General features: G+C 30.0%; 1 protein-coding gene across 1 annotated transcript in view; it reads left to right on the forward strand.

Moving 5' to 3' along the window:
- Nucleotides 1–12,556, forward strand: part of LOC148302497 (D-beta-hydroxybutyrate dehydrogenase, mitochondrial-like) — a 106,828-nt gene that overhangs the window by 37,165 nt on the left and 57,107 nt on the right. Inside the window, exon 3 of the mRNA XM_088271525.1 lies at nt 10,550–10,753. Coding sequence (XP_088127651.1) covers nt 10,550–10,753 — 204 coding nt within the window. The remainder of the gene's footprint in view (nt 1–10,549; nt 10,754–12,556) is intronic.

A 12,556-nucleotide genomic window follows, 5' to 3' on the forward strand; every position in this document is an offset into this window, starting at 1 on the left:
TAGTAAATACCACTATTTCTTAAAATCTACTGTGACACGTGTTTCGATGCATTCCACGTCATTTTCAAACACCGTATGATGCGGAATGCATCAAAACACGTGTCATAGTAGACTTTAAGAAACAGTGGTAGTTCCTAAGTAAAACATTTAATTAAACATGGATTAGACCACAAAGTGACTGCCGAATCAATTAATGAAAATTAATATAATCTGAAAACATTCATAATATATGATCTTGCGATTGTGAGCCTACTTAACTGAGCACAAGTGATAACAATTTGAGAAATCGTTGATAAGGCTGCTTTCATCTCTACGTTGATCGTCTTCAGGCGTTTTCTATTTTTATTATGTAATAGTAGTCAGAGTCAAAAATCCTCATTCGCACACTCTTTTCGCAATAAAGCGCCTCGCTCGTATAGCTTTCAGCTATTTCTAGGCGTGTTATCTTCACAAAACTAGAGTTTTTTTCCACGGCACACCAACTTATCACCACGGTATACCAATGTGCCGCGGCACACACTTTTCGGATACCGATCTAGATCATACATACGTACTTGAAAGTAGTCAGGAGAGGAATAATCGGCGTGTATGTATGAGGAGAAGCATGAATGTAAAAAAGGCAAAGATTATTTGCTGACATTACTCTGGCTTTTAATTTTCTCCACCTACCCCTGCGGAGAAACGGTTTGACGATCTGTTAGTTTTTTTTCTATATTGAAATATAAACAACAACAAAAATTTATATAAATAACTTCTAATTGGAGCAAAACCCAAAATCTGTGAACCTAAATTCGGACATAGTCAAACATTTTTATTTTTATTTATTATATAAAAAGGTAACTAGCAAACCATCACGCCGCTTCCCAAAGGGGGTAGGAAGAGGAATAGAACACCACACCACTCTGTGCAAACATTCTTCACCTCTTCCACGTTCATGCATCTCCCCACACAAACCCGACTCCTAACCTAACCCCTTAATCAATCCTGATTTTATATGATTTTGTTATAATTTAGTTTTTTAATCAACACACCGAAATCGTACAGGAGAAAATGACTAACTAATAAATCGTAAAATGTTCAGGAGGACCATTTAAGTCACTTTTACTTGGCAAGAAAATAAACATCAATGCAGTTAGTCATTTTTAACAAGTAAATATAGTTTAAAGTGGGATTTTTTTCATTGCAATATTAAGCTAGTAAGATATCAAATAGTCAATGATCACGTTTTTGTAAAAAAAAACGCACTTGGTCATTTTCTCCTGTATGTCTACGATATGTGTATTGAAATCTCAATTTTATTATTTCAACTTCGATTTATGTCGATTCTCGAGTCATTACATTTTTCAGAGACGGACATCCCTACGATTAATTTCCTCTTTCGCGCTACTGTAATACGCGACAATAAACTTACGATTGGAAATTATTACACCTGTTATCTTAGGTAGATGCGAAAAATAACTTTAGCGGAAGTAATCGAATCATACGGATTCAGAACGACGTGTGTCTTCAATATTTACTCCAGGCATTGCGCATAACGTTAAACGATATACATTGATTCGAGTACGTTTGTATGCTTTACCATCGCACTTCGCCTGGAATTTAAATTCCATTTCCACGTATACACGGTTACCCGAAAGAAACATACATACAAAATTCATACACAAAAATTATCGTTATTGAATTAAATTCGATTCAATTTCTTTATTTATAATTAACAAACACATTACAATCTAAAATTTAAATCGTTTACATGAACAAAAATCGAAAATAAGTCTGAATACTTTATCTAAAGGTGTAGAAGAATCCCGCTTCGGAAAACTCTTTCAGACACATGGAACTGATCAGTATCCAATGAGATATTGTTCGACATACCGGTAGCTCTTTCTACAGGCATAACCATCAGCAGGTTGGTCCTGTGTATAGGAATGTAAAACAATATATGCCCACGCTGTCTTAGGTAACTATCGGGAATATATAGACCAATGCTCCGGATAATTTTAGGATTATCGACCATACCGACGTAACTAACTAACTAACACCGCTTCCCGTAGGGGTAGGCAAAAAGAATAGAATGCCACACCACTCTGTCTTTGCCAACATTCTTCAAGTATTTAGCATACCTGACTCTGCCAAGTTTTTTTTTCGATTTTACTCTGCTCCTTTTTCCCATTACATTCGTCTCATAAATTTGTTGTACCGTTGTTTCATCACTCATTACATGTCCCTATTTCAACACACTTTTCTTAATTTCAACGATAGTGCTTATTACAGTAATGTTGTAAATAATTAAAAAAAATAAAAAAAAACATTGTTTATGATTTTAAAAAGTTATATTATTGTCAAAATATGACATATTCTTCATCTTCAAACCCTTATCCGCACCTCAATGATGCATAAGGCACTGCATCTTATAAATGCAGTGTTATCTTGATCATGATCATCAAGGAAAGGTGATCAACTTTCCGCTTCTGGTACCAGTCCAGGGTAATATAGAATGAATATTAGAGTGAAAAATCACTTACAATTTGACAACCTCAAATATTTTTGGAAGTCCTACAAAATAAATATCATTAATTTCATTACACTGTACGCGTGAGTTTATTTCCCAATACAACCATCCAATAGCTGGATAGGAAAAAAAATATTTTACAGAGACCCTTTTAAACGTTTGCAAGATCCTAACCGGATTATTTAGCATCCTGAAAACGACTGATAACATTATTTTCAATTTTATTTGACTATCTTTTTTATTCACAACATTTTGAGTATTTCGAAACACATGTTCACAAAACAACACCAATTTTTTTTGAAGATAACACATAAAAAAAATTGTGAAGCGATTTTTCAGGCTATTTTATTTTTAAAAAAAAAAACATGTTTATAATCATTTAATCCACTGAAACTCGTACATTTTTGTAAAATTATGCTTTGAAAGAAAAGCATGTAAGGTAGAATATCAATTTTATAATAATAATTGTAAATTTTATTATTAAAATTTCAGATATTATTTTATACGATCCATAAAATAAATTTAAATTTTTAATAGAAAAAATACCCCACTCTTTGAGTAATATTTTTTTATAAATGAACGTGTTTTTTTTATATTTAAGATTATTTTTTTTCTGGACGCTTGGCAGTGAGTAGACGCCTATGGCGTTATTTACCTCCTAGAAAATATACTGTATAATTTCTTGCGTAGACACGAATTTTCATCCCACGTTCTAATCAGTAGCGGAAGAAGGAAAAATAGGCCCTTGGAAAGGTCACAAAAGATGTCTTACTCGTAAAATACACCAATTATAAATAATATATTTAAAATCGTTACTTTTACAACAATATATTTATTTGATAACGTTTGAGTACATTGCTAAGGTAATATGTATACCAGTTGTTCATAAACATGTTTACACGATAGCTTTAACAAACAACAAAAATTAGGACATACAAGAAAAGATATGTAAAATAATAGTTTTATATTTACATGATTAACAGTTTTAGATATATATGTAAATTGCCGATGATATTAAAAAAATCTGATACAAATTATTTTATTTTTCCATGCATGTATAATATTTAATTCTGACATTTTTCAAATAATTTAAATACTTTTTTGCCTAAACCTGAGTACGTCTTCGCATTCAGCTTGTAAAATGATCATCTCATTAGTTACTTTGTGTGAGTTACATGCTTTAGTTACTTGATTACCGAGATTAGTAGTTTGTGTTACTTTTCAAATTTAAACCTTACGCGCAGTACAAGCGGGAAATTAATTCTTAGAATGGTAATCCCTCGTTAATCGTGGGAGTTGCCTTTCGCTAAAATGTCACGGGTAATGTAACCGCTAATAAAAAAATGAATATCGTTAACTTATAGTATTTACGTGTAACCTAGGATTTCGAACGCCTCGGGTTATAGATGACTCGAGTTACAAACAAAGCTCCTGATGAAATATGTAATACCCCGATTTGCCAACGGAATATCGGGTTTCCAACAAGATAACGCCTACTCTATAAACTAAGATCTCGAAGAAATTACTAGAATGTCTTAATAATGTGCAAAAAAGACGTCGACGATGAAAAGAGTTGATTTCATTTTTTTTAATGTAAAGTTCTCCTGTTTCCACAACATCGAAATATTCTTTTTTTATCACTTTTTCTTAAAATTTATTATCACACGTGTTTTGATACATTCAGGATCATATAAAATGCTTTTTAATATTGACGATGAATGCAGAAAAGTGCCAAAATATATGCTTAGAAATAGTCCTATTTACCAAACATTATTTCTCTCTTATCAAACAACACCCATTTGTTCGTATGTATTTTGTACAGTCTTTCTAAATTCATCGTACTAAACTCATTTATTTTCTTTTATATTTTGGTAGTTTACAAAAATATCCATTTTATCAGTCATGTCATACTGCGTTAAATATATTTTGTAATGACGTATGTAAATAGGTACTGCAAAAAATGTTTATAATGTGGAATTTTTTACAAAAATTCAATTTTTTGTTTTAAATACTAGTAAATCACACCCTTCCTTTTAGAGATGTATTAAAAACCAACAAAAATGGATTAAAATAAATAAAAAATAGAATCAGTCTTGATAGAAAAAAAACATAAGCAAATTAATCTGAGGTAGCTTTTTTTAATGAGAGGTTTAGTAAAAAATATTGTACAGTAACTTACATTAAATGAACATTTTATTTTGGGAAATGTATAAAAAAATCTTATTTTTGTTTCAATCCATTTCACATTTTTATCAAACACTGTATGTAAATACCGTAAATTTAATAGAAACTATGTGAGAAAGAATAAAATATCGTATAATCCCTGATAATACCACCAGCCTTTTTTACTAAAAATAATTTAAATTTAAATTCTTTAAACACGAAATAAAAATAGAAATATTTAAAATAATAGTGGATTATACATTTTTTTTAAATATAAAGTTACAAAAATATATAGAATAATAAACTCGTAACATATTTTTTCTTTTACGTTTATTATACAAAATATATAATAAAAATGTAGATATCCATATATAAATGTAGGTACCTATTTCATAAAAATATTATTTCTTCAAATATGTACATACATATATTCTGTAATAATGAATATAAAATCATTATTGTGAAATTTAAATATTCGTAAAGTAGAATAAAACAACAACTTTGTAGTTTTTTCCACATGAATTTTATTTGACCAGCAACTGAGTTTCGTCGTAACCAACATCATAAGACTGGTGTGAGGCTAGACAAAATTCTACGTTATATACACAAGGCAGGAGTGAAAAACAATGATTTTTATTTATTTTTCTAACAGAAATAATTTAAATTTAATAAAGTTAGGTATTGTATTTGAATATTAATTACATCTTAGTTAAGGTATAGGTTTTAAGTATGATTTGATTCAATTTTATTTTAGAAATGGATTTTGTGGTAAATTATATAAAATCATGGTTTTCAACCTTTGTTTTGTTGCGTATTTAACATAGAATTTTGTCTAGCCTCACAACAGTCGGATGATGTTGGTTACGACGAAACCCGGCTGTTGGCCAAATAAAATTTATGTGGAAAATATTGTTATTATTTTATTGTATGAAATGCTGTTCCACCAAGAAATATCAGTACAAAACATCAACATAATAAATGTAATATGTTAAATGTTACGTCTGGTAAGTTATATAATATGTAACTCTAAAATAAGAAAGGTTGTATCATTCGGTATTATAAAAGAAACTCCAATTTGTTTCGTATCGAGATTATTGAATACTATGATGGAATTATTAAGAAATCTGTAATACGAGATGACTATGTCCTAACGGCGGGAAAAATCGAAACTTTTAGTTTATTTTATCTTACGATATATTGAGATTTTGCACGAAACAGGAAAAAAGTATCGGGAATATTTATAGGAAATAAGAATGAGAAGTGTTTTTAGAGGTATACATGTACAAATTTCCCGCAATAAATTGATGCTGACACCCACCGTATAGCATGTCGCGCCATCTTGTTGGAACTACAGCTTTGTCACATTAATGCCATCCAACTCAGGTACGAAGAAGTCAGTAATCATGATTCTGTAGCGCTCTCCATTAACCGTAACATTCTGGCCAGCATCGTCTAAAAACTGTGTCCATGAATATGTTTTTAAAAATCCTTATGTTAAAATTCAAAAGCCATAATTTTATGTTATATCATTTTTCGTTTATTTTTTATTCACTCTCGTATAAGAACAAAGTACCATTTAAATGTCACTTTAACGATAAGATATTTAAAAAAATATATAAAAAAGGATCCACTACAACTTTTTTGAGTTTTAGTGATCTAAACACCACAAATTTTTACAACATCTGTAGTTCTCGAAACTAGTCATGTTTACATTAATAAACTCAAAAAAGTGGTTTTATACAAGTGTTTTTTTTTATAATAGAATTATCATGTGGTTTCACAAAGCTTTTGCCGAATCAAAAAATAATATTTATATAAAGCTATTTTATATATTTATATATTTTTTTTTAATTTTCACTATTTCGTACAATTCATTATGACACGTGTTCTAATGCATTCAGCATCAGCAATAAATAATTCAATATAATGTACAGAATGCAATACAAATGTGTATGGATTTTAAGATAAAATAATATTTAACTGACACAATTTTCATTGAAATGAATAGATATTACCACAAAGCGACTGTCAAATCTATTTTTTAAAAACGAATATTTTCTTCAAATAAATAAAAGATTGATATTTTTTTCAAATAAACCACCATTTGTTTGATATTATCCAAAACCTTTTTGAGCAAAATCAATATTTCACTTGTGTACTCTGTATTTTTAAGATTGTTTTAGAATCATTTTTATTTTAGAATAGAAAACGTTGTCTTTGCAAAAAATAAGACATTTAAGACTATTTTTAAATTTCCATTATTTTATTTGAATTCAAACTGGATTATACTTTCTTTCCTTTGACTGATGATGAGATCTTTACTTCCCGCAGATTTTCTTTGATGTTGGAAACAAATTGAAATTTTAATATGCTACTGAAAATACAATTGTAACATCAGATTGCTTGGCACATTAGTAATCCTAATTTGCGAGAAAAAATACAAATCTACCGTACTATTAATAGAAAAATTTCGAGAAAATTGTTGTTTATAAAGCGGAAATGTTCCTTTTTTGGAAATATGTTCATTTAATTTTAATGTAATTATGATATTGTCTTCTCATTCTTCTTTTGCTTGGTGTATACTTTGTTTATATATATATATATATATATATATATATATATATATATATATATATATATATATATATATATATATATATATATATGTATACATATATATATATATATATATATATATATATATATATATATATATATATATATATATATATATATATATATATATATATATATATATAAATATATATATGTATATATATATATATATATATGTATATATATATATATATATATATATATATATATATATATATATATATATATATATATATATATATATATATATATATATATATATATATATATATATATATATATATATATATATATATATATATATAAATATACAGTATCTACTCAATGAATTAGGGCCACCCATTATTTTTTTGAATACTCTGAAATCTTTTGGATTATTATATTTATTTTGCATAAATACTTTAAGTTTTCTATTGACATCTAATATCATGTATATTACCTTCAATAATATGTAAAATATACCTGGATTATTTAAGCCTTTACAAAATTTCAAACCCTTTTTCTGAGAAAGGTCCCTAATTGGCACAGGTAGACAGATAGTTGAAAGTTCAAAAAATAGTCCTATCTCATTTATTAGTGAAGTTTCTTGAGTTCTGGTTGTTGTTTTGTTCAGAGAGGTTATATAGTTATCGTGTCTTGTGAAAAAAACTTAATTTTTAATTTTAGTTCATAAAGTATAAAAAAAAATTGTAAACAAAAGTGTTTTTTTTTTGAAAAGGACAAAATGGGAAAAAGTAAAGACATTTCTGACGAAAAAAGTCTAGTGTTATAGTGCTACTGAAATTAAAAATACTATCTAATAGAGAAATTTCAAAAAAAGAAAACGTTTCTCGTCAAACAGTGGACGGAATTTCAAAATCAATAAAAAATCAGTCACCCGCCACCAGCAATCGGCGAAAGAACTGTCGTAGGATTAGAAAAACAACACCGAGGACTGATCGAAAAATCGTTCAAAGTGCCTTAGAAAACCGTAGTGCATCAGCAAAAACATTAAAAATAAAATTGGAAGAAGAGGGTATAAATATATCGGTGTATCAACACTGAGGCGACGTCTTTACGAAGTAAATCTGAAATGCAGGCGCCCTGAAAAAGTACCAAAATTGACACAACGAATGAAAGCGGATCGATTAAAATGGGCCAGGCTACATCGAAATTACTCGGTAGATGATTGGAAAAAGGTATTTATTAAAATTGAATTTTCAACATATCATTTTAGTAAATAAACTTATATATTTGAATTAAACTTAAATTTTCATTATTTTTCAGGTCATCTTTAGTGATGAGTGCCGGTTAGAAGCCGTGACAGAGAGCCGTCGATTCGTCAGGAGAACACCAATGGAACGTTACAATGAGGCCTGTGTGGTAAAAGTTATCAAACACCCCCCTGCAACAATGATATGGTCATGTATTATTAACAATTTACCTGGGCCGTTGTTTTTCGTGGAAGGAACAATGAACCAAAATTCCTATAAGCAGGTCCTCGAACGAATTTTATTGCCCTTCTACCATACACTCGACCCAACAGAAGGTCCATACACCTTCATGCAGGATGGGGCACCTTGCCACCGGGCTAAATCAATGATAAAATTTTTGTCTAACAAAAATCTGCCTTTGCTCCCCTGGCCTGGAAATTTTCCGGACCTTAATCCTATAGAAAACGTATGGAGCATGTTAAAAAATAAGGTATACTCATTTCCAAATCGGACAGTAGACTGTCTAAAAGAAAATATTCAAAAAATTTGGTCAGAAGACGAAGAAATAAAAAACATGATAAAACAGTGCATTTTAAGTATGCCAAAAAGAATTGAGGCAGTTATTTCTGCCAAAGGTGGAAATACTAAATACTAACTATATTTATATGAAAATATATGCATTATTTAAGCGTAATAAAGTGTTCATGTGTAAATAAAATTCAATGTTGTTTTATTCAAGGTTTTCTCTGAGTTATTCCTGTTTGAATTGAGAAATTGCGCGAAATTCTGCGTGGCCCTAATTCATTGAGTAGATACTGTATATATATATATATATATATATATATATATATATATATATATATATATATATATATATATATATATATATATATATATATATATATATATATATATAAATATATATATATATATTTATATATTTTTATATATAAATACGTGTGCGTGTATAATATGCATCTCATAATTGTATAACTTTTTTATTCACAGACTCATTAGTATTTACATTAATTTCGACATCAATTTAATGACGGCATTTTAAAATTACCCTAACGAAAAAATTCTAAAATTTATAATTTGAGGTACTGTAACCTTTGGGCCTAAAAAGGTCAAACAGTCATGATACTTTTTTATAACAGTCGTTTAAAGGTTGCTACTAATTAAGAAAAACACAGCTAAAAATATAAATGAAATAACACGTCTTAGGTTTAACGTTGTATTCTGATATATAACCCTAATACAATAAAACCTCGATTAACGAACTTAATTCATTCAATAAATGTATTTCATGTATTTTGTGACCCGATACAGTTTTCTAAAATCAACGATGTAAAATGGGTTAATCTCTGAACCACAAAAAATCTAGATGTTCGAGTGGTGATATAAGCGAATAATGCAAGACTGAGATAAGCATTATCGACAAAAATTATTAAAGGTGTGTTGAGATGATTTGGGTATGTCAAGGAAGATCGAGGAAATGTTGGAATGGTCAAGTTTTTCAAATGTGTACTTGAAAGTGCTATGTATGAGGAGACGCAAGAGGCGAAGATTGTTTGCAAAGGGAGATTGTTGTATTCTCAATATTATTAAAAGTTAAAGCATTTATTTTGTGGTTAGTCATTTTTACTTTTTTACAAAAATGTTAATAATGTTAGTACATAACCACTCACCGACATTTTTATGTCTACCGGTTTCAAGACGTACCCGTCACTTCGTCAGGACAAGTGATTAGCGTGGTAGCAGTGATTGTCCTGACGAAGAGACGGGTATGTCTCGAAACCGGTAGACATTCTCGGTGAGTGGTTGTATACTAATATCATCAACATTTTTGTAAAAAAATTAATAAGGGATTGTTGTAGCGATCTATTCTCTCTGCCTACCTCTGTGGCAAGCGGGTCAATGAGTGTTCATTTTTTAATTAAAATCGACAAATATACTTTATTGTTTTAGGTCGATTGTTTTTTAAAAAATCGACAAATTTCTTTATTTTGCACCAGGTCGATAGAAAATCAGTTTTTTAAAAAATTACAAATTTTCTTTTTTTATTCAGGTCATCGCAGCTGGCAAGTGCGTCCTCATCACGGGCTGCGATAACGTGATAGGCAACGCCATAGCCCGCCGCTTGGACGACCTGGGCTTCACCGTGTTCGCGGGCTTCTCCAGCAAGGTGGACAGCTTGGACGCCGAGATGCTCAAGAGCGACTGTTCTGGCAGGCTGAAGACCTTGCAGCTGGACGTGACGTCAGAGACCCAGGTGAGACAATTTACTGATATTTCACAAATCTAATTTAAACATCTGTCAGGTCTCTCAGACAACCAGATCTAGCTGACTAACTGAGAATACTTTGACTAACTAATAGTCTGACTAACTCAGACAATAGGGTATAAACCAGATCTAGCTGACTAACTGAACTAATTAACTACGAATCCCTTTCTCTGCCTATACTGGGGTGCTTCTAGAAAATTTGGTGGCGGTTTTACAACTTTGTATTATTTAGATTTGCGGTGACAGAGACATTGAAAAATTTTAAATGTAAATTCACAGTGAAATCAGAATAAAATTTTGTTTCACATTTTCTATAACTTTCGCAACTTAGTACATAAGACAAACAAACAAACCAAAGTGCTTTGCAGCCTAGATGCTTCTGTATCAGATCCGGGAATGCGGTAGGACAACCTTCAATGTAAGGCTGCCAGATGTATGCGATTTTTACTGGTAAAGATAAACGCAGTCGAAGATTTGTACAATGTAATGCGTCGATGTCCTAATTTCTGAGATCCGTGACTATTTTCACTCTACCTCTGTATAAAATTTGGTATATTGTCTTTTACCTCCCCCGACACATTCGCATCTCTTTAATAAGAGAATACGAATGGGAATACGTTATAATACTATTTATTAAAGTTAATTAATAAGTATTTCCTTGCAATATAGGTTTCACTGATGTATCCTTCGTAACACGTGAGAGCATGAAACTCGACTTCTCTTTACTCTTACCCGATTATTGGATAATATTCGTTGCTTTTTTTCGGTTAATATTTCTTTCCAAATATTTTTTTTAATGTTAGATTGTCAAGTATATTACGAGCTAGAAGTATTCAATATGCAACCGAATTTACGGTGATTAGGGTGATAACCTATAAATAATTTAATCTAAAACTGAATTAAGTAACGGTTTATTTTAAAGATGTCGTTACTTTATTCCACCTACACATTTTTTTAAAATAAAAACTGAAATATTTGTGTTTTCACTATTTACAAAAACACTTCAATTTCATACTTTTTATGTTAGCCTGAGGTTCATTATTAAAAATAGAAATCAAATAATGGTAGAGTAGGTTCGAACCCAGAAACTCTGATTCAAGAGTACGTGACACTAACCACGGGACCACAACCCGACACAAATAATATGTATTGTCAAACTTACTGTCATTCTGATATTAGTTTGGGCGTGTATTAGAAACCACGAACATGCTGTCTTGGAGTTACAGTCAAGTTATTCTGACGAGCTATGCAAGCGTTCATGGGGGTTCAAAAAAACCCAGCCGACATCAAATACTTTTGTAGAAGAATCGGTATAGACAATCAAATGTAACGGGTGAAAACTCAATGAAAACCGCAGTTTCATAGAATACATACTATAAAATAATGTATCAATTTTACATTTTGTCAACCACCTACTCGTAAGGTTAAAAATATTTTATTTTTATTTTAGCGCTTCTTCAAGTCACGTACCGGCGATATCGCCGAGAGAAGCGGTTAACTTTAATGCACAGTTTGCACTCGCGCTTTGTAATCGACTTTATATTATAATTTTACAGAACATTTTATTTATTTAGCCATACAATAGAAGCTTTATGTAAGTATACAAGTTCTACAAACTTTAAGTGGAAATTACTTTGTACTGAATTGTATAAAGTATCATATTCAATAAATTATTCCAAAATTAATGTCTGATTTAAAAACAATTACGAATAATTAAAGTTTTACTTTGCTTGTTAATATTTATTTAGAATAAAAATTAAGCACTTGCACAAGAACATGTTTGATTTTATC

This window comes from Brachycentrus maculatus, unplaced genomic scaffold, assembly GCF_059751285.1.
Source record: "Brachycentrus maculatus isolate JH-2025_06_01 unplaced genomic scaffold, ASM5975128v1 h1tg000443l, whole genome shotgun sequence".
NCBI classification, from domain to species: Eukaryota; Metazoa; Arthropoda; class Insecta; order Trichoptera; family Brachycentridae; genus Brachycentrus; species Brachycentrus maculatus.